General features: G+C 38.3%; 1 protein-coding gene across 7 annotated transcripts in view; it reads left to right on the forward strand.

Annotated features, from left to right (window-relative positions):
* Positions 1-22,819, forward strand: part of DOCK4 (dedicator of cytokinesis 4) — a 422,159-nt gene that overhangs the window by 305,574 nt on the left and 93,766 nt on the right. For all 7 annotated transcript variants that reach the window (XM_064575038.1, XM_064575039.1, XM_064575040.1 and 4 more), the window contains 3 exons: positions 1,606-1,733; positions 3,901-4,035; positions 16,618-16,716. In XM_064575038.1, the coding sequence (XP_064431108.1) occupies positions 1,606-1,733; positions 3,901-4,035; positions 16,618-16,716 (362 nt within the window). The remainder of the gene's footprint in view (positions 1-1,605; positions 1,734-3,900; positions 4,036-16,617; positions 16,717-22,819) is intronic.

Here is a 22,819-nt window from a genome sequence, read left to right on the forward strand (position 1 = left end):
AAAAAAGACATCTGGGTCATAACATTAAAAAAAAAAAAAAAAAAGATCTCAGATTCTGAATTTTTGGGGTCCCCTGATGAAACATCTGGATCATCTGGATGCCTTCCCTCCCTGCTGTGAAGCTTCACTAGTACATAAGCTTTCTGAGGAGCACAGTTGTGGTTTTTTTCCCCAGTTAGCATTTTAGTACCTTGCTTGTAAAGACAGACAACCAACAATCACCAGATACTTGTAGAAATACCTTTAATGTGAAAGCAGAGGCCAAAATGAAGAAACACTTGAAAGAAGAACTTGAAAGAAAAAGATAATTCAAGGGGTGCCTGGGTGGCTCAGTCAGTTAAGCGTCTGCCTTCAGCTCAGGTCATGATCCCAGGGTCCTGGGATCGAGCCCCACATCAGGCTCCCTGCTCAGCAGGGAGCCTGCTTCTCCCTCTGTGTCTGCCTACCACTTCCCCTGCTTGTTCTCTCTCTCTTTCTCTCTGTCAAATAAATAAATAAAATCTTTTAAAAAAGAAAAAGGTAATTCAAGGAGAAAAAAAAAATCACAAAACTGTCTCTGACTAACCCAGAGAGAAAAAAATCCATGAAGCGTGGTATAAAAGAATATCACTCAAGAAATAAACAGGAGTGGCTGCATAATGAAAATACAATACCTCTTCTTTGAAAAGTTTTGGGGATTTCATCTGGGAGCACAGAGCATGAAACCAGGGGTAGAGCCCTTCTGAGCACAGGCACTTGTGTGATGGCGCAGGGGGCACAGACCTGTGACACCAGCCTTGGAAATAGGAAAGAACTCTTGGAGCTTAAACATGCAATAGCAGAAATAAGAAAGTTGAAGAGCTGGAAGATAAGGAGGTTGGACAAAAGGATGAAAAAACACTCAAGAAAAGAAGATAGCTTAAGACATTCATGATGTAAATATAGTCAGAGTTCCAGACAGAGGACAGAAAAACTAGAGACAAGGAAATAATCCTACAGGTATTTCAAGGCAAGTTCCCAGAGCTGAAGGACATGATTTTATAGGTTTCAAGGGCCAAGGCAAGGTACACAATCAGGCAATTTTGAATTACCAGGAATAATTTCCTGAAAGCTTTCAAAGACAGATAAACCAAAGTGAAGCAAAAACGGTGTGTGTGTGGGGGGGGGGGTCATGTGCAAAGCAGTGGAAATCAGAATCGTAGCAAATAGAAAATGTTAATTTAGCCTGAATTTGTGAGAGGATAGATGGATAGATTTTTTTTTTTTTTGAGACTGGGGAGAAGAAAAGAGGGTAAAAAAACTAAATTCTCATCTACTATAATAAGAAGTCAGTAGATGGTCAATCTCAATGAAAAATCAGAAAATGGTCAGATAAGCATGCCATGTAGATATTTGGAGGTAAAACAACAATTAAAAAAATAACCTATTTCAGCACAAGAATCAAAGGCCTCTTGAGTGCAGGAATCATGGATTGAGGAAAGGAACCACTGTTTTTCAACATCAGTCATGTACCTTTTATCTCTCTGTGTTAGTCATTTAACAATTACAATTAAAGAATAGGTAAGGATTTGGACGAGGTTGGCTTGAACTGCCCAGATGTGACACTAACGCTTCTTCTCTCTCCAGATTCCAGGTACATTCTCTTGCCTGTCGTGTTACATCACCTCCACATGCACCTGCAAGAACAGAAGGACCTGATCATGTGCGCACGTATCCTTAGCAACGTATTTTGTCTCATCAAGAAAAATAGCTCAGTAAGTAAATACAGGTCATAGTATGTAGTTCCCATCAAATGGCTTCTGGAAATAAAAATGTTAAAGTCTTCAGAGAAACCACACTGAAGAGTAACCCTCTGAGACTCTCCTTTTTACTTCCAGCTGGGTTGGACATTTTGCTTTTCCTCTGAAATCCCTTTTTTTAACCTTGTAAGACTGCTATAACCCCAAATAACCTGGGTTTCCTAAACTTGTATTTCGAGAAAGAACTGAATACCCAGTGAGAAAAATTAGAAATCTCAAAGCCTCCCACATGTGTCTTTAATCTTGATATGATGAATACTCTGTGGCAAGAATAAATTACTGCCTGCAAAGTGAAGTCTTTTTGGACCCATTCTGTGGAAGACTGCGTGGTGATGCTCAGAACTTGGCCATGGCCCTTGGGCCCTGCCCTGCAGAAGTTGTGGAAGCAGAGGAAAGCCCCAGGAGACAAGGAGCGTATCTTGCACTATAGTCATTACTCAGCCACAACAGTAATCACTAAATTGTTAAGGATTCGGGAATTCCTGTGGGTATACCTGACTCTTGCTACAGCGCAGTTGCATTAGAGGATGCAGGGCAAATAGAGAAAAATCACATGCTTACTTAGAAATGGGGACAACTCTTTGAGTATTCATGTCCACGGCTCTCGGGACTCATGTGAAATTCACACGTAAAGGACATCCTGTTCTCGTTCTGTCAGTTTGCAGCTGTGAGTTGGCATTATACTCGTCTTTGACAGCTGGTCCAGTGCAGTGCTGGGACTCTTGTTTCTCTGCCTCCCTGCTACTACTCGGCTACAGTTTCCCCATGTTTGTCACTCTTACTTATGATCGCCTTCTGAAGGGCTCAGCGTTGAGCTGGCGTGAACCCCAGTGGAAGGAATGGAGAGAGGGCCCCAGCACTGGAAACAGAGTTGGTACTTGAGAGGAAAAGGTCAGAAGCTCTGTGTGTAGAAATGTAATAAGAGAGACCTGCCCAGGGAAGGACGACTGATTTTAACACATCCCGAGGATGCCAGGCCTCAGAGTTGGGCTGGGACTGGGGAGAAGAGTGATGACAGGGGGGAAATGTTAGTTTTGCTTTAAAACTTTCCTGTGTAATTCTGCTAAGTGAGATGGTTCACTGCAGAAAACTTAAAACGACTGTCAACAGTAGTGAAAAAGACTTTTTAAAAATTTCTCCTGTCTATTTCAGTTTGGAAGTTACAGTCAGCTTTTGGACTTACCTGATAATGAACTCAAAACAGAAACTCTGCTCTGCGGGGGAAACCATGGTAGTTTTCTTGCAAGTGTAAGAAAGTTTATCATGAAACCCTGGCCAAAAAGCAGTTTCAAACTCACACTTTGTAAAAGTTTTTGTTTGTTTGGCTGGTTCTTTTTTGGAATGACCATCTCCTTGGTAAGGAGCCTTTGGACACAGAGTTTTGTCTTGTGCAGGCATAATAAGAATCCAACTCTACTACATTCAGTCTGTGCAGAGCAATTTGGGTTTCTCTCTCAAGTCCTGGGGACTTGGCTACAAGTATTAATTTTGCTTTAGGGAAGCACCACGGCCACTGACCTTAGATCCAGTCTGGAGCTCATGGTGTTCATCTACACTGAATGCTGTTTGCTCATCTTACATGGAGGATTTCCTAAAAATCATTTTTATAGGAATAGTCGTTTGCACTTAAAAGAGAGTTTTGGAAAATGACCTTTGCAACTCAAGTGATGGGAAGAGTATATGTAAGCACAAGCTGAAATCAGAAGAACTAAGGACTTTGGGAACCAGGAAGGGCTTTCAGTGAGGAATCCGACTCAGAGAGGCCAACTGCCTGGGCCCCATCACACACCGGGTCTGTGCATAGCTGATGCTCTGAATTCATCTGCTGTGCTTTCCAGGATGTCACCCCACCTTTTCATTTGTATGTCCAGTAGCCACAGCACAGCCTCGCTGGGTACTCTTGGGTAAGCTGTGAACTTCTCTGTGCCTTTGTTTTCTGTAAAAGAAGGTCATTTACTTAGGTGACGTAGGTGAGGTCCAGTTCTGTCAAGTTCTTGAATCCTCTGACTTTTTGATTCTGTATTTGGAAATGTGAGGTTTTTTTCCCCCTTTTCCATTAAAGAGAGATTAATACCTATATTAAGCCACCATTTCCTGAACTCCTTATTTTTTTTCTCTTAAGGAGAAATCTGTGTTGGAGGAAATAGATGTGATAGTGGCCAGCCTGCTGGACATCCTGCTGAGAACCATATTGGAGATCACCAGTCGACCTCAGCCGTCCGGCTCTGCCATGAGGCTCCAATTCCAGGATGTCACTGTAAGATCATAAAGCAAATGGCACATGGAACAGAGCATAGTTGTGCTTGTGAAAGCTTCGGTCACTTTGAGAGTGGGTTGCTGTAGGAAGCTGGGAAATCTGGCCTTGGGAGAGTGACCCATATGTATTTCAAATACACATGGAGTTACTTACATTTTACTAGGGAATGAAGATAAAAAACACTGTTTGTTAAAAGATCTTGGTTTAAGATACGTTTAATTTCAGAAAGCCAAATTTGTTATTAGCTCTCACTTTGCCCAGTTTAAATTAGCCCATGATTCTGTGTCCCTAGTCCTCATGATAACTTTTCATTCTCTTTTTATCCATCAGATTGCTTGAGGAAATAAGGATAATGAAATAGAGAAACAGGAGTCAGGTGTTCTGAGTTCTAATTCTGGATTTCTCACTGTGAATGGCAAGGATCTTAATCTGGGGAGGCTTCAGTTTCCTTAGCTATGAAATGAGAAAGTTTGACATGGTGGTTTCTAAGTAACCTTCAAGCTCCACTATTTTATGAGCGTAATATAACATGATTTATAAAAAATTAAGAAATAATGTATCTGATAGTTTATGTATGTGTATATATTTTTATGTGTGTGTATTTGTCTATAGAGAGAGATGGATGGATGGATGGATGGATGGATGGATGGATGGATTCTATTTAAAACTCACATTCAGTTGACCGAGAATTTGTTTTTTTAGATCTGATTAAGCATATTCTTCCAAATATCAGAAATGGCAGTAGATGCTGTACTTTTCATATATTTACAAAAATGTCAGCTTCTGCCATTCTCATTATAAATAATCCACAATAGAACCTTTGTCTTAAGAATGTTTGCCTATGGGGCGCCTGGGTGCTCAGTTGTTAAGCGTCTGTCTTCAGCTCAGGTCATGATCCCGGGGTCCTGGGATTGAGCCCCACATCAGGCTTCCTGCTCAGTGGGGAGTCTGCTTCTCCCTCTCCCACTCCCCCTGCTTGTGTTCCCTCTCGTTGTGTCTCTCTCTCTCAAATAAATAAATAAAATCTTAAAAAAAAAAAAAAAGAAGAATGTTTGCCTAGCCCCTGAGGAAAATAATTTTTACTTTTACTTAAAAAAAATAAAGAGTCTGCCCTGACTCTCCTACCAAGTTCTCCTGACTGTTCCAGGAGAAACAATTGTGTTGAATTTTATTTTCTCTGCTTTCAGAGCTGAGATTCACCTGAGGAAATAAAGTTAAACTCTTTCTTTTAACAAACTAAGTTAAAGATAGTATAAAAAACTTCCTAATACATGGAATAGCCATACTGCCTCATTTAAAGAAAAGAGGAGCAAACGATAGATTTCTCAATTTCATGTGAAAAGTGGTACCTCCATCTTGGGGTTGGCTTCTTGTATTTAGTGCACTACTTGGTCCAAAGTAAATGCTCAAAACATGTTGTTGCTTAATGCAACAACATTGTTGGGGTTCATTATGGATTTGAAGGTTTGGGGTTTTTTATGTTGAATTTTTTTTATTTTGTTTTTTCTCATGTTTTTTTAATTAAACTTTTTATTTTGTGATAATTATAGAGTCACATGCAGTTGTAAGAATTATTACAGAGTTGTAAGAACAGCTTTTACCCAGTTTCCACAATGGTAAGATCTTAAGAACTATAGGACAATATCACAGCTAGGATACTGACATTAATACAGTCAAGACAGAATATTTCCATCGCCCCAAGGATCCCCCATGCTGTGTTTATAGTCAAACCCATTTCCTTTCCATCTCCACCTCCTCCTTAACCCTGATAATCACAAATCTCTTCTCCATTTTTATAATTTTGTCATTTCAAGCATGTTATAGAAATGAAATCATACAGTAGATAACCTTTTGTAATAAGCTTTTCTTCTTTAACTCAGAATAATTCTCTGGAGATTCATCCAAGTTATTACATATATTTATAGATCTTATTCTTTTTTATTGCTCAGTAGTTTCCATGTTGTGGATGTACCACAATGTGTTTAACCATCATCCATTGAAGGCCACCTCGGTTGTATCCAGATTTTGGCTATTATGAACAAAGCTGCTATAAATGTTTCTGTGCCAGTTTTTATGTAAGCCTAAGTCTTCACTTCTCTAGGATAAATTCCTAGGAGTGTGGTTGTTGGATTGTATGGTAGTTGCATGTTTTTTTTTTTTAAGATTTTATTTATTTGAGAGAGAGAGAGAGAGAGCACACGTCAGCGGGGAGAGGCGCAGAGGGAGAAGCAGACTCCCCGCTGAGCAGGGAGCCCCATGATGCTCGATCCCAGGACCCTGAGATCATGACCTGAGCCAAAGGCAGATGCTTACCTGACTGAGCCACCCAGGAGTCACTGCATGTTTAATTTTTAAAGAAACTGGCAAACTGTTTTCCATAGTGGGTATATAACTTTACATTCTCATGTACACAATGTATGAATGATCCAATTTCTCACTACCCTCTTCAGCATTTGGTGTTGTCATTTTTTTGTTGTTGGGGGGGGTCTATTCTGTTACATAGGTAGTGATATCTTATTGTGATTTTAGTTGGCATTTTCCTAATGGCTAATGATGCTGAACATCTTTTCATATACTTGTTTGTCACCAATATATCCTCTTCGGTGGAATGTCTCTTCATGTTTTTCTGATTTTCTACCTGAATTGCTATTTACTGTTGAATTTTCATGGTTCTTTATATATTCTAGATAGTAGTCCTTTATAAGTATGTGGTTTATAAATACTTTCTCCCTTTCCATAGCTTGTTTCCTCATCCTCTTAACAAGGTCTTTTGCAAAAGTTTTTAATATTGATGAAGTCCACTCTATCAGTTTTTCCTTTTATGGATCATGCTTTTGATGTCAAATCTAAGAACTCTTTTGTCTAGCCTTGTATCCTAAAGTTTATCTCCTAGGTTTTTTTTCCTAAAAGTTTTAGAGTTTTATATTTAACATTTAAGTCCATGAACCATTTTGAGTTAATTTTTGCATAAGCTGTGCCAGAGAATTCTAACATTTTATTATCTCAATGTTGACATATATTAATTGTCTTTTTTCTTTCAATTTGAGATCTTCCTGGTTCTTGGTATGATGAGTGATTTGTAATTGAAATCTGGACATTTTTCTATTATAAGACTCTGGATCTTACTTAAACCTTCTGTTTTAGCTGGCTTTATGTGATACTACTTGGCAGGGGAAGCAGGGAGGGTGCTAACTCATGATGGCCAGAGGTCGAAGTTCGTGTTCCCCATATTATCTTCACTAACACTGACCTTTGGCAATGAAATCACCAGCTCCCGATTTGGCTTTCTCTAAGGAAGTTATTAGGGCATCTCCGCACAGCTTTGTGAGCATGGAAGTCTAAGCTCCCCACTTGGTGTGGGTGAGGCCAAAGTTTTTTGTGATCTTCAACTGGAGTAGAGCAGTTATTACTAAAAGTTTTGTCTTGCTAAACTGCTTTATCTGATCCTTTGGCCAAAGAGAGTAAACTTTTGTTGTTTGTAATTGTTGGTGTAATTGGCCAGCTTCTTCAGCTCCAGGTGTGAGATACCCGAAGCAGAAAGAAAACCCAGAGCACGCAGTACCATGTCCTTCCTCAGGTCCCAAGGTCCCTGGTCAGACTGCTCTCTTTTCTCCACCTTCAGACTCTTCTTCTGTTTGTTCTCTATGTAACAGCGAGGTTTGTAAAGTAGTACTTCTCAGGAGGAATACGTAAAAGTGTATCTACTCCATCTTCTCCAAGGCAGAAGAAAGTTCTCCTTCATTATGGTTTTGATGGTGACATTTTAACTGTTTCCTGGCAAAAGAGTTCTAACACAGTTTTAAAATTATAATAGCCCAGCAAACCTCAGAACAAATGCTGACTCTGGATAAAGACTGCTTGAGGTCAGAAGCTAAAACACTTTTTCAGACTGCTTTGTATCCAGAGGCAGAGTCAATGACAAATCTCTCTGGGGTCTGCACGGCCTTTAGGCCTTCACAATACAATAATCAGTGCAAAGGAAGAGACTCGAAGGCATTGAATCGGGTTTGCAGATGAAGTTGGGGGTAAGGCAGGCAGGGTGTTCATCCGTTGTTCTAAATTTTAGGAAAATCACGTAAAGAGGAACTTTCCCCAGCATAGCCGTGTTGTACCTCCCCCCGTTTTGCGAAAAACCAAACTCTCACAAGGTATTTGGATTGAAATTTGCTGGCACACATGCACTTGAATTACTTGGCTCCTTTGGTTTTATGCTGTAAGACATTTTTTTCAGGGTACTCAAGCAGATCTGCTTTGAATCCTACTTTGCCACTTCATTATCTGCATGCTCTTGGGCAATTTACGAATATCTCTAAGCTTCTGTTCCTTTGTCTTTAAAACAGAAAATAGGGGCACCTGGGTGGCTCAGTTGGTTGAGCATCTGCCTTCGGCTCAGGTCATGATCCCAGAGTCCTGGGATCCAGGCAGCGGGCTCTCTGCTGAGCAGGGAACCTGCTTCTCCCTCTTCCTCTCCCTCTGTGCGCTCTCTCGATCTCTCAAATAAATAAATAAAATCTTTAAAAAATAAAAATAAAAAAATAAGACAGAAAATAATTGGACCTCTCTCAAAGTTACTGTGAGGATTTCATCACATCTGTAAGGGTTTAAACAGTATCAGTTTACTTTAGTAATTATTATAGTAGCAGCAATAGTCACAGTGGTGTTTATTACACAGTAGTAGTGTAATGGTCACATGATTGCTGAATACTTATACTGTTGTTATAACTAATTCTATGGTGAGGAGCATGAGCTGGTCATTCACAGAGTCCGTCCTCTGTGGGCACTGAAGACTTAATTTCTTTACCATTTTCTCATGGAGAACAGGCTCTCTGAATAATAGGAGGTCTTTACTTTGCATTGAACATTACAACATTGAACACTTTGCAGTCTTTTTTTTTTTTTTAAAGATTTTTATTTATTTGAGAGAGAGAGAGTGAGCGAGAGCATGAGAGGGTGGAGGGTCAGAGGGAGAAGCAGACTCCCTGCTGAGCAGGGAGCCCGATGCGGGACTCGATCCCGGGACTCCAGGATCATGACCTGAGTCGAAGGCAGTCGCTTAGCCAACTGAGCCACCCAGGCGCCCGAACACTTTGCAGTCTTTGCAGAAAAAGTGCCCACAATAAGTGGACGTCCTGTGGGTGAAAGCGGTTCCCACAGTGCGTCATGGCGAAGTGTTCAGTTCTCTTGCGGGTCCCATGGCTGTCACCGTGCCTCCCCATAATGCTAACAGGAGGACTGGCTGCCGCTGCATCATAATTCTAAATAACAGTAGCCTTATTTTTACTATTTAAAGGGATTGTACTTTTTGTTCCTTTACCAACTGTTCTTTAAACTTTAAAATGCTCTCTCTTACTAGAAAGAAGAAAAAACACCATTGTTATCGGTTCCTTTCAAAAACCTAATTGTATGCAGAAGCAGAGTTAATACAGCAGCATATATGGCTGTTTGCTCACACCCTCAACTAATCGGACTACAGAGTTCCTTACAATTTATAAATGCTTCTTTCTTTGACCATAATTTGGTTTAGCACCATTTATGGTGCAGGTGACTCAACTCAACATAGGCCATGTCTAAGAAAGATACACTTGTCTAAACTTTTCATGCACTGGGGGCTTCTGGTTGAGGGGGAGAAGGGATACAGAATTCTGTAAGAAATTTCTGGAAAAAATAGTGCATGTGTATAACAGAAGGTTTCGTGAGGGCCGTTGTTGTAGCCATGTAATACTCTTCTTATTCACAATTATTGTTAGAAATGCCCACTGTACTCAATGTATACATAAAATGGATGCAAGCCACGGAAACACATAATGTTTTTTTTGTTTTGTTTTGTTGTGTTTTTTTTAAAGATTTTATTTATTTATTTGAGACAGAGAGAATGAGAAACAGAGCATGAGAGGGAAGAGGGTCAGAGGGAGAAGCATACTCCCCGCCGAGCGGGGAGCCCCATGCGGGACTCGATCCCGGGACTCCAGGATCATGACCTGAGCCGAAGGCAGTCGCTTAACCAACTGAGCCACCCAGGCACCCGAAACACATAATGTTTTAAAGGCAATGTATATGTAGATAACTCCCACACTGAAACAAAGCTAATCTTGGCCAATAATGGTTTTCATTTATTCTTTTCAACAAATTGTTGAGTCTTGGGGTTTCTTAAAGTTTTTTTTAAGATTGTGTTTAGCACAAGCTGGGGAAGGGCAGAGGGAGAGGAAGAAGCTGACTGCCCGCTGAGCAGGGAGCCAGAGGTGGGGCTCAATCCCAGGACCCTGAGATCATGACCTGAGCCAAAAGATAGGCGCCTGACCAGCTGAGCCACCCAGGCACCCTTGGACACTTAAAATATTTTAAAAACAAACAAAAATTACATTATAGATGAAAAATATTTTAGTAAAATATTGGACATCTAAGCCTCTTTTTTTTTTGGAATATGGTTGACACACAATGTTATATTAGTTTGAGGTGTACAACTTAGTGATTAGACAAGTTTATACCTTATGCTGTGTTCACCCCAGGTGTACTTACCTTATTGCATTGCTATTAAAGTATCACTGACTCTACTCCTTATGCTCTGCTTTTATTCCTGTGATTTACTCGTACCATAAGCAGAGGCCTGTATTTCCCTCTCTCCTTCACCCATTTTGCCCAACATTTCACTCCCCTCCCCTCTGGCAACCATCAGTTCCGTACTTATAGGTCTGATTCTGCTTTTTGTGTGTTTATTCATTTTTTTTAAGATTCTATTTGTGATTGGAATTATATGATACTTCTCTTTCTTAGTCTGACTTTTTTCACTTAGCATAATACCCTCGAGGTCCATCCATGTTGTCTCAAATAGCACGATCCCATCCTTTCTTATGACTGCATAATATTCCATTATGTATATATACCACATTTTCCTTATCCATTTGTCAATTGATAGACATGCAGGTTGCTTCTGTGTCTTAACTATTTTAAATTGTAGATAATGCTGCAATAAACACAGGGGTATATATATCCTTTTGAGTTAGTATTTTTGTTTTCTTTGGGTAAATACCCAATAGTGGAATTATTGGATCATATGGTATTTCTATTTTTAGTTTTTTTGAGGAACCTCCATACTCTTTTCCACAGTGGCTGTACCAATTTACATTTCCACCAACAATGCATTGAGGATTCCTTTTTTTTCCCACATCCTCTCCAACACTTGTTGTTTCTTCTCTTTTTTATTTTAGCCTTTCAGACAAGTGTGAGGTGATACTTCATTGTGGTTTTGATTTACATTTTCCTAAGGATGAGTAATATTGAGCCTCTTTTTGTGTGCCTGTTGGCCATCTATATGTCTTCTTTGGAAAAATGTTTATTCGTGTTCTCTGCCTGTTTTTAAATCATATTGTTTGGGTTTTTTGGTGTTGAGTTGTGTTGTTATTTATATATTTTGGATATTAATGCTTTATTGGATATATCATTTGCAAATATTTTCTTCCATTCAGTAGGTCGTCTTTTTGTTTTGTTAATGGTTTCCTTTGCTGTGCAAAAGCTTTTTATTTTGATATAGTCCTACTGGTTTATTTTTGCTTTTGTTTCCCTTGCCTTAGGAGATATACCTAGAAAAATGTTGCTATGGCCAGTGGATATCTAGGCTTCTTAACAGGTTAAATGTGCTTAGAGTTCCTAAATAGATTAAGTGAATACATAAAATGACATTGCAGAGTAGATGTTCGGATTAACAACACATCATAAATGTGCCAAAGATTAGATAGCAGGATAAGTTGTTTGCAGTCTACACCAGATGTGACAAATATAGATAGTAACCTGGATTCAAAGAAGTGTTCCTATGTACACTGACTATAAATATGTAACGAAAGTCTATTTTTTAATAACTTTTCTTCTCATTACTAAAATTATTGCAATAATATGTAATTCTTCTTACTTCAAGGTATGTCACTATTCACAGGATGGTATGTTTTAGGAATAAACATTTTAAGAATACTAAGATAGTAGCTATATTAGAGATAGTGTAGCTAGGATGTAGAAGAACTAAGAGATGAGAAATGAAATGGGTTTCTACTAAGTAGATTTGCGTTTTTAAGTTGAGACTTAATAGAGAGGTTAAAAAGTCAGACATTGGTTATCAACTCATAGATTTTTATATGCCTATTTATATTTGAATTATGACCTCAAACTCAGGTATATTTCCTCTATAAAATCAAATCAGTCTGAGCAGTAGGTAGAAGAACCAGAGATACCTGGCTTCACATCCCAGCTTCACCATTTTCTAACTGTGAAACCTGGGATAAATAACAACCTTAACAGATCTTACTGTAAAATGAAGTTAATAGTGTCCACCCAACAAGGAATGAATTTGATAGTATAATCAAAAATACTATAACTTACACATAGTTCCATTCCATAAATGTTGTCATAATGCCTTTTTTAAGCTTTATTAAGATGTAGTTGACATTCAAAAAATTGTGCATATTTAAAGTATACAGCTGGTAAGTTTTGACATCTGTGTGTATCTGTGAACCATCATCGCAATCAAGATAAATAACATGTCCATCACTCTCAAAAGTTTGCTTGTGCCCCACTCTCTTTTCTCCCTCCTGCCCCCCCATACTACCTCATCCCCAGGCAACCACTGACCTGCTTTCTGTTACTACAGGTAAGTTTGCATTTCTAGAATTTTATAGGAATGGAATCATACAGTACATAGTTACTATTAGGTTTTTTTTTTGATGGGGGGTGGTGACATTTTGACTTCTTTCCCTCAGTATAATTATTTGAGTTTCTTCATTGTTGTTGTGTGTATCAATAGTTCATTCTTTCTTAATGCTGAATAGTGTTACATTATATGGATATACTATGGTTTCTTTATTCGTTCACCCTTTGGTGGACATTTGGGTTGTTTTTGGTTTGGGCTTTTCTGTTCTATTTATCTATTTTTTTCTGTTTTGACACCAATAACACAATATCTTGACTACCAGAACTTTATAATAAGTCTTGAAGTCCCATAGTATAAGTCCTTCAACTTTATTCTTTTTGAACAGTGTTTTGACTATTTCTTTTTTTTTTTTTTTTAAAGATTTTATTTATTTGACAGAGAGAGACACAGCGAGAGAGGGAAAAGAAGCAGGAGGAGTGGGAGAGGGAGAAGCAGGCTTTCCACTGAACAGGGAGCCCGATGCGGGGCTCGATCCCAGGACCCCGGGATCATGACCTGAACGAAGGCAGATGCTTAACGACTGAGCCACCCAGGCGCCCCTGTTTTCACTATTTTAAGTCCTTTACATTTCCATATGAATTTTTAAAATCAGCTTGTCACTTTCTACCCCACAAAAGGCCTGATGTGATATTGATTGGGATTACCCTGAATCTGTATATCAATTTGAGGAGAATTGACATCTTAACAATATTAAATCTCCTAATCTGTGAACATAGTATTCTGTTTATTTAGGTCTTCTTTAATTATTCTCATCAGTGTTTTATGATTTTCAGTGTGCAGATCTTTTGTCCTATATATCACTAAGTACTTCCATGTTTCAGTGGTATTATAAATTATGTTATTGTAAATTTCAGTTTCCGATGACTATTTCTCATCTGTAGAAGTAAAATTGATTTTGGTACATTGATCTTATATTCTGAGACATTGATTAATTCACTTAAGTAGTTCTAGTAGCTCATAGATTTGATAGCATTTTCTATATACACAAATATATTGTCTGTGAATAAAGAGTTTTTTTATTCCTTTCCAATGTATATTCCTTTATTATTTTTTCTTGTTTTATTGCACTGGCAAGAACCTTCAGTATAATGTTGAATAGAAGTGGTGTACTGTTTAAGCTTTGGAATGTCTGAAAAGTATTTTGTCTTTCTTTTTGAAAGATTTTTGCTGGGTAACACAGTCTTGATTGATAGTTGTTTTTGCTCTTTCAGTAGTCTAAAGGTGTTGCTCCATGGTTTTCTAGCCTATAATATTTCTTTTTTTTTTTTTTTAAAGATTTTATTTATTTATTTGACAGAGAGAGACACAGTGAGAGAGGGAAAACAAGCAGGGGGGGTGGGAGAGCAAGAAGTAGGCTTCCCGTGGAGCAGGGAGCCTGATGCGGGGCTCGATCCCAGGACCCTGGGATCATGACCTGAGCTGAAGGCAGACGCTTAATGACTGAGCCACCCAGGTGCCCCTAGCTTATATTATTTCTAATGAGATATATCTCATCCTTACCTTTGTTCCTCTGTATGTAATGTGTCTTTTTTTCACTGACTGTTGTTAATATTTTCTCTTTATCTCTGGCTATGTTATTATAATGCACCTTTGTGTATTTTTTTCATGTTTCTTGTGCTTAGGAATTGTTGAAATTTTTTAATACCTAAGTTTATAGTTTTCAGAGAATCTGAAATTTTTCCCCTTATTTTTTCAATTACTTTTTCTATGCCCTCCTCCTCTTTGAGATCTCCAATTACATATATATTCTGCTACTTGTAGTTGTTCTATAGTTCACTGATGCTTTTTCTTTTATTTCCTTTTTTTTTTAATTTAATTTTGGAGAGTTTCTACTGTCTCCAAGTTCAGTAATCTTGTCTTCCGCAGATGTCTAATCTGCCATTAGTTCTATTAAGTAAATTTTCATCTCACACATAATAGTCTTCATCTCAATTTAGGTCTTTTGCTTTCTTTCATGTCTGAAATTAACATGTTCAAACTTTCTTACAGCTTCCTGAATATATAGACTATGGTAATAATAGCTATTTTAATGTCTTTTACTGCTAATTCTGTTTATTTATGTCATTTCTGGGTCTGTTTTTATTGATTTTTTTTCTCCTCATTTGCATCATTATTTTTTCCAGCTTCTTCGTATGCCTGGTAATTTTTTATTGAATGCCAGACATCGTGGATATTATGCTGTTGAAAATAAATTTTTTAAATTCCTAGAAATATTTTTGAACTTTGCTTTGGAATGAGGTTAAATTTCTTAGGAACTACTTAATTGTTTCATATCTTGCTTATGAACTTCCTTAGGTAGGATCAGAGCAGCATTTATTCTAGGTGTAATTTTTCCCTGTTACTGAGAAAAGGTCTTTTTTAGTATTCTGATCCCCTGATATGGCAAGGTTTTTCCAGTCTTGCTGGTGGAAAAAAGATATTATACCCAGTCTTGTGTGAGCACCAGGTGGTATTCTCTCATTCCTTTTGGCTTATTATTTTCCTAGCCTTGGATTGTTTCCTCACACACATGCACTAAAATATGAATCATTGTGCCCTTAAATTTTCCATAGCTAGTGTTAAGTACCAAGAGTTTCTTTGTTCGTTAACAAAGTATTATGTTGAGCTTAGAAGATAGATTTCTGCTAGCCCTTACTTGTTAGTTTCTTAAATATTTGTCCCATTAAGTGTGCGGAAATAATTATTTGCCATACTTGTGTGTTTCAAATGTTTATCCTTATGCAAGAAGCCAACCTGCATCTTTGGTTACCCTGATCTGGTGATTAGGTAGCATCTCCAGACCTTCCTGGGCAGCTGGAAGGGATACATTTGACTTTCCTGACTTAGCTGCCTCTGTTAGAAAATCCCAATTATGAAAGCTTTCAATTCCTGATTTTACACGTGAGTCTGTAGCCTCTTTACACATAAGTGCAAAAAAAACAAAACAAAACAAACAAAAAAAAACAACCCACACCAATTCCCAATTAAAGTACATTTTTGTAAATTTACCATCAGTTACCACTGATTGCTTCTCCTGTTGTGTTCATATTGTTTTAAATGTTATTGTTCCCATTAAAAGTAGATAAATATTTTTGCTGAGCAAAAAATGTTGCATTAGAGCATAACTATTTTAAATTAGATGTACTTTGGGAAATGCAAGCAAGTGACAGTGATTTCATAGGTCTTCAAATCTATGGATGCTCTTTTTTTTCATTATTAATTTTTAAGAATGGATTTTTTAGGAGTCAATCACTTGGCACCCAAACAGAAAAGGATCACAATTAAGCTATTTTTAAAAGGAGTTTGAAACCAACATTGTAATATATGGCTTTCTCTATACCCTGCCCATCAGCAGACCAGAACTCAGATGAGTTGGAGGAGATTGTGTAAATTCAAATGGAGCAAGAGGTACAGGAAGAGCTTTGGAGTCAGACATATAGATAACTTCAGCTCTTCTACTTTTTAGTGATGTAACTTCGGGCAAGTTTTTTAGCCCACTGAACGTACAATTTATCGTCTTTAAGTAAATATTATACCCCCTACCTCATAGCACTGATAATGAGGTTCAAATGACATAATGAATTAAGGTAGAGTAAATGCTCAGTAAATTGCCTTACCTCCTTTAAGTGTGTGAAGTTAGTTTCCTAGTGAAAAGCTTCCACACAAGTCAAACAGACAAACGAAAAAATCTCCTAATTTGGAAATGCATATATACCAAGTAAATGGCCATCACAGGGAGAAATTTGGACTATAATATTGTTACTTTAGATTTAAAAGACTTCACAGAGTGACTTTAGATCCTAGTGGGTTTTTTTAAGTGTTCTATTTGAGGGCAGTTCAAAGTAAGTTACTGATGTTCATTTTTACTCTTAATTAAAAAAATATGCCTTTTTTTTTTTTTAAATTAGGGGGAGTTTGTTGCTTGTCTCCTGTCCTTATTACGACAAATGACAGATAGACATTATCAACAACTTCTTGATAGTTTCAATACAAAGGAAGAATTAAGGGTAAGTGACTTTTTTTTTAAATTTCCTACGTCTTTCTAGCTTTCCTTGTTCTCATCATCATTGTTAAGATAGTTCCTTGACAGTTGTTTTACCTGTCTATGTTAAATTCTAAGCTGTTTTTTCTCACCTTCATCCACATGTCTGACTCTCTGTCTTGGCTCATTAAGATTTCAACTACTCAAGCAAAGCAATTAACTTTTATTTTGTACAAAGACATAGGATTTGAAATACCTGTCAGCAAAATCCAATAAACTAAAATAGAATCACAGACCTAATGAGACAAAAGCAAATAGACTAACTCTAGTTAGGTGGACTTAGAAATATTGCCTTTATAGAAGGTAAGGGTGAATATATAAATATATTAGCTGACTTCATCCCTCTAAAACCAAAATGAGGAGTTCTGGCTACAACGTTCTGACCCCAGAGAAGCAGAGTTGAATTTGATATTCTCTATCAGCTACAGTCTAATCAATATGCTGTGCTAGTGTGACAGGCTGACATTAAATAGAAAATATTGATGCCAGGTTTATAAAAATTCAATCTTTGCTGAGATTTAGGAAGCTTCAGTGCTTCCTTCATGGTGTTCACTAAAACCTTAGAAGTTGATTGTCCTCAGTTGGAGGAATGACCTGTCATCTCTTCTTATTTACTTTTACTTCTCTTTCATCTCTTGAGTTTTCCAGACACATTCATATGTAAACCATCATAATGGAAGGGGACTTACATGCCAGTGGTGGAGAATTACAGGACAGTAGGCATGGTCACGCTGCAACGTTTGTGTGACCAGAAGCCTTCACAGCACCTCAGGGGAAGACTTGTAGATTTTTTTTAATACAGATCATGGACAGGGATCACTTATCTTTGATCTGGAAGATGTTGCATGACCTCAGAAGCATCTTTCAGTTACTTTGGAGTGGCTGACAAGCTGAATCATGAAACAAAGAATAGTTTGGGCAGATATAATCTCTCTAGCAGAAAATTAGTTGGCATATATCCATGCCTAAAAATATGTTTTTCATGTTTACTTTCAATCCTGAGTTTAGAATTAAAAACAGATAAAAGGCCTTGGAAAATGCCCACTCTACACACAGAAATCCATGTGGCTAAAAAGGAAGATAATTGTGCAGTCATTAACTTTCTTCAGAAGTTGAATATGTAAAACAGTTAAGGAACTAGGTTTTATATAAGAGGTCTTTGACTTCATGTTTCAAAATTTCCCCATAGGAAAGGCTACTTATTTTTACAGAGCCTGGGAATAAAAAATAGCAGAGAAGCACACATTGAAAATCATGATTAATTTAATCTAGGTATTGAGTTTTATGCCTTATTATTCACATTAATAATAATAAAGCAAGTGGAAGTCATGAATAAAGTGTTTTATGTGGCCTTTCCTCATTTCAGTCAGCCACACACCTTTTCACAATTTCCCACTTCAAAATTAACTGGGCCTTTGGGCCAGGAAAATTATTGAATGCTATTAATTACTTCATCTATCCTTTAAGCAGTATCGATTGAGAAATTCAGGCAACTACTGGTTTTTGTTATGTGGCCAGGTACAAATTGTCCAGTCCCTGTAGGGGGAGAAGTCAGTCAAGTAATAGGCATTGACCCCACAGGTAGTGAACTCCCAGGGTAAGCACATGGTGCTTTGGAGCATCTGGGAATTGCTGCCAACCCAAACTCATGACATGAGAGAAAGTCCCCAAAGGGGTCTCAGCTGAGAACTAAGATGAGTAGGAGTGTGCTGGGCTTACCTTTGGCTAGGACATTCAGATCTCTCAGCTAAAATGATACCAGAATATGCTAACTGACAAAGCACTCTCTACACCACCTTTATAACAGTTATTCAAACCTGGAATGTTTTACTTTATTTGTTTTTGTGAGTCCCCAACCCCTAACTACTAGATTATAAGCTCCTTGGTGTGTGAAGCTTTGGCTGGTTCACTGCTGTATCCTCAGATCCCAGAACATGCTCACCACATTGTAGGCACTCAAGAAACATTTGTTGATTGTTTGATAGAATATGAGGAAGAGAGTTGTAAGACACAAGGCTCTCCGAATGTGTATGGATTTTATTTTGATGACACTTGGATTCTGTGGAGGGTTTTAGGAAAGAGGGGAGAGCCATGATCCCATTTGAGTTAAGAAAAACCTGTCTGGTTGCACTACTGAAAATGAATTAGCCGAGGTCAAACAGGAGGCAGAACCCTATAAAGGATCTGACGCAGTAGTCTGTGCTAGAAATGACTATGGCCTGAAAGTGAGATGATCATGATGGTAGATTCTAGGGACATTTAAGGAAGTTGAATTGGCAGGTCCTGGTGACTGAATTTATAAAAGAGGTGAAGTAGAAAGAAGAGTTGAAGTTGACTCCCAGGCTCTTTGACAACTGGCCAGATGTTGGTGCCATTCACTGCATGGGGAACCCAGGAGGTGTGGGTGTACAGGTTTGGGAGTAAACATAAATCCAGTTTCAGCTAGAGTTTGGTCACCCGAGGGACATCAAAATGGAGATGTCTTATAGACAGTGTCTGAAGTTGAGGAGAGAAAGCTGGGCTGCAGATGTAGATTTGGAAATTGTCATTTACATCAATGGGAGTAAATGGGAACATCCAAGGAGAGTGTAGAGTATGTAATTGAAGGGATCTGAATAGAAGCCAAGCATCAAGGAGCAATCGATATTGCTTAAAGGATAGATGAAGCATCAAGGAGTGTTGAACACTGCTTGCTACTGCAAGGAGGTGAAGTAAGATCCTCAAAGGGTCCTTTAATATTGTTGATGAACTCGATGAGCAATTTCAGTGCAGTGGTGAGAGCAGAAGCCACGCTGTCATGAATTGAGGAATGAAACAAAGAAAAAGATACAATAGATGTATAACATGTTCCAAGAAAAGGAGGATAAGGTGTCTACTGACGGAGAACTTTGGACATCATGGGAATATTTATAATGGAGGAGACTTAAGCATGTTCAAATGGTAACGATTCGAGCTGGTAGAGGAGAAGCTGAAGGTGTAAGGAAGAAGTGCAGAGGGTAGTAAGGTTCCCTGAGGTGGCAGCAGGAGGGGACAGAAGTAGCCTTGACTGGAGGAAGATCATTTTCCCAGTGTAAGAATGGAAGGGGAGTAACTGGGGGAAGGCAAGCTAAAGGTCACTTATTTTATTAAAAGCTAATTAGTCAGCTGGTTTTAATCTGTATTTTGAAAGTTCAGAGGTCACCTTTTAACAGATCCATTTTTCTTGTTCTCATTTTTCTTCAAAGCCAAATACCCCTGTTTATGCTACTGAAACCTACATTACAAGATCTTTCAAAGGTAGTAACACTGGTCCACAGTCCCTTATGCAAAGTCCTTACTAGCACGTGTATTTTAGAAATTAGAAGCTTTTGACATTTCAGGAAGATAATGTGGTGCACATACTGTGTATGATATAGGGCCTCCAGTAGGATTTGGGATAGCCACTCTAATTAAATATCTTAATATTTCTGCAGTCAAAAAAATATTCACTCTAAGTGGGATTAAATAAAAACTGAATAGCTCAGGTCAGGTTTTGCTGCCAAATGGATTATAAAACCAGAATTTTTAGACTACTTTGAGATTCTACTTTAGTAACAAGAAACTGAGGACCTCTAACAGCAAACACTTATATAAAACTTCGTACATGCAAGGTACTGTTCTAAAAGACTGATTCATATAACTCATTTAATCCTCAACCCCCTGAGGTAGGCACTATTATGATTTTATTACAAATGTCAATTATTTGATTCAACAGACATCTATTGAGCACCTTGGCTAGGCATTGGGGATATCAAGACTAATAAAACAATCTCTCTTAATGCTTTAATGTTATTAAGAGCATCTAAATCATTGTTATAAATGAGTGTGACGTATATAAACAACAGTGATGGCGGCTGACAGTTATAGATTACCTCCTCACCCCCACCCCCACTGTCATGGGCCATGCAGTGCTCAACAGTTTTCCTGCAGTGCCTCATTTTACTCCCCGCTAACCTCCCCCAAACTCTTTCCACCCCCACAAGGAAGTAATTGAGAGGGCCTGGAATTCTATTAACATCTGAGCTCTTTGCTCAGGCAGCTAAACTCAGCTTTTTCTTACACTTTAATGAAGTTTGTTCAACCAAAATCTTTGCCATCAAATCGCGTAAAATTTCATTTGTCAACTCTTTAAAAAGTAATAAGGCGGTTCCAGTCATGAAGTGGGGATAAAAGGCCAAATTAATGGAAGGAGAGTTATTTGGGTTTGTTTGTTTTTTTTTTGTATCTACCTTTAGGTTAGAAATGGAATATATAAGGGAACTGCATACAAGGAAAGGTATAGCTGAGTAAAGTGGTATTTAATGGAAAATTATAACTGATACTGGGATTAGACCTTAAAACTCCCATTTTACCTACTGGTTAAAAGTCATAAAGTATGTCCCCCTCCCCTCCACACACATGTATTCTATCCCCAGAGGTAGCTACTGGTGACACATAAGGTTGTCCTCACAGACTATTTTTTATGATATATACATACACATTTTTAATGGAATCCTACTATTCTTATTAGTTGCACTTTTTCACACAACAATATGTCATGAATATTGTAGAGATCACTGTATCATTTCTTCCTCCAAATTGCACTATATGGATGCTAATAATTTAATCATTCCCCTTTTGCTGGGCATTCAGGATGTTTCTGACTTTTGCCAAGAGAAAGGATACTTCAGGGAACATCATGACACACATGTCTCTATGGACTTGTGCCCTTATTGCTGTAGAATGAATTCCTGGAAGTCGAACTATTAGATCATGGGATATATGGATTTTAAATCTTCCTTGATACTGATGAATTATATGTTGAGATGTTCCAATTAATATTTTTGTTGTTCTTTATCCCTGGCACTGCTAAAAAAGCACTGCTTTTTTCTTTCTTCTTATCAGTTCAAAGAAAGATATGGCCAAGCATTTCACAGTGGTTCTCTAAATGAAATGAAAATGAAAACAGATTTTGAAAGTACGGAGTTCCCAGATTATTGGTGTTTTAACTCCGTTCTTGCTTGCAGAATCAGGACGTCTCCAGGGTTACTGTTGGAGTGGCTCCTGGCATTTTGAACAGTATGCCATTTCTTCTCCTAGGTCCTCAGGTGCTCTGTGTGAGTGGTGTGAGTCACAAAGTCAACAGGACTGTGTACGAGCAAGGACCCGAGGGCTGGTACTCTGCATTGTGTAGCCCTTTCCTTCCTTGGAACGTGGCAGTATTTTAGAAATGAACAAAAGCAAAGACCAGGAAGTGATTCGAGTTGTTTCTTTTCTTTTTTCTCCTTCTGTAGTCAATAATGTTTTATTATACACCCACCTTCTGCTGAGGGCTAAAGTTTTGTCCACATCCATGGTATTTCTTGTACATGGAAAGCACTGAGTCTCCTGTTCTTTGGATTATGACTTTTCATATAGAACTGTGAGAACCCTGCTTTAAGCAGGAGGTTATACCTGTTCTGGAAGTTAAGTACGGCACTATTACAGCCTTTCATTGTCTCCCATGTACTGGCCCCCTAGCCTTGAAAAATCATATCTGATCAAGTCACAATCCAACTTTAAAACCCTGAGGACTTCACGTTACCTGCAGGACAAGTTCCAGTCTCTGCCAAGTAATCCCTATCCTCCGTCGACCTTCCATCCTCATTGTCCTCCATCCTCTTCCAAACCCCTTTCATGACAGCCAGTTAAAATTACTTGCGTATTCCAAACCAACCATACAGTTTTTAATTCCTCTGAATCATTTTTTTGTGTCTCCCTGAAATGTCTATTCTACCATTACTCACTCACTTGAATTGCTTAATTTTACCCCCTATTAATCCTTCCCTGATTTCAGCTCGTGCTATAAAATCCAGCTCAGGAATCACTTTCTTTACAAAGTGTTCACAGAATATGGTGCCCCCCCACCCCCACTCTTCCCCACCTTCTGTGATAGCACCCAACAATGCCTTCTAAATGTTGTTTCCTTGGATCCTTGATAACTGTGCTCTTTGAGAGTAGGGACCATGTCTTTGTGTCTCAAGCACAGAGCCTAGAATAATATATCTCAGTTGAATGAAACAACCCTCTTA

This window comes from Mirounga angustirostris, unplaced genomic scaffold (assembly GCF_029215605.1).
Source record: "Mirounga angustirostris isolate CCGP_5_RB_7025 unplaced genomic scaffold, mMirAng1.0.hap1 SCAF_12, whole genome shotgun sequence".
Lineage (NCBI taxonomy): Eukaryota > Metazoa > Chordata > Mammalia > Carnivora > Phocidae > Mirounga > Mirounga angustirostris.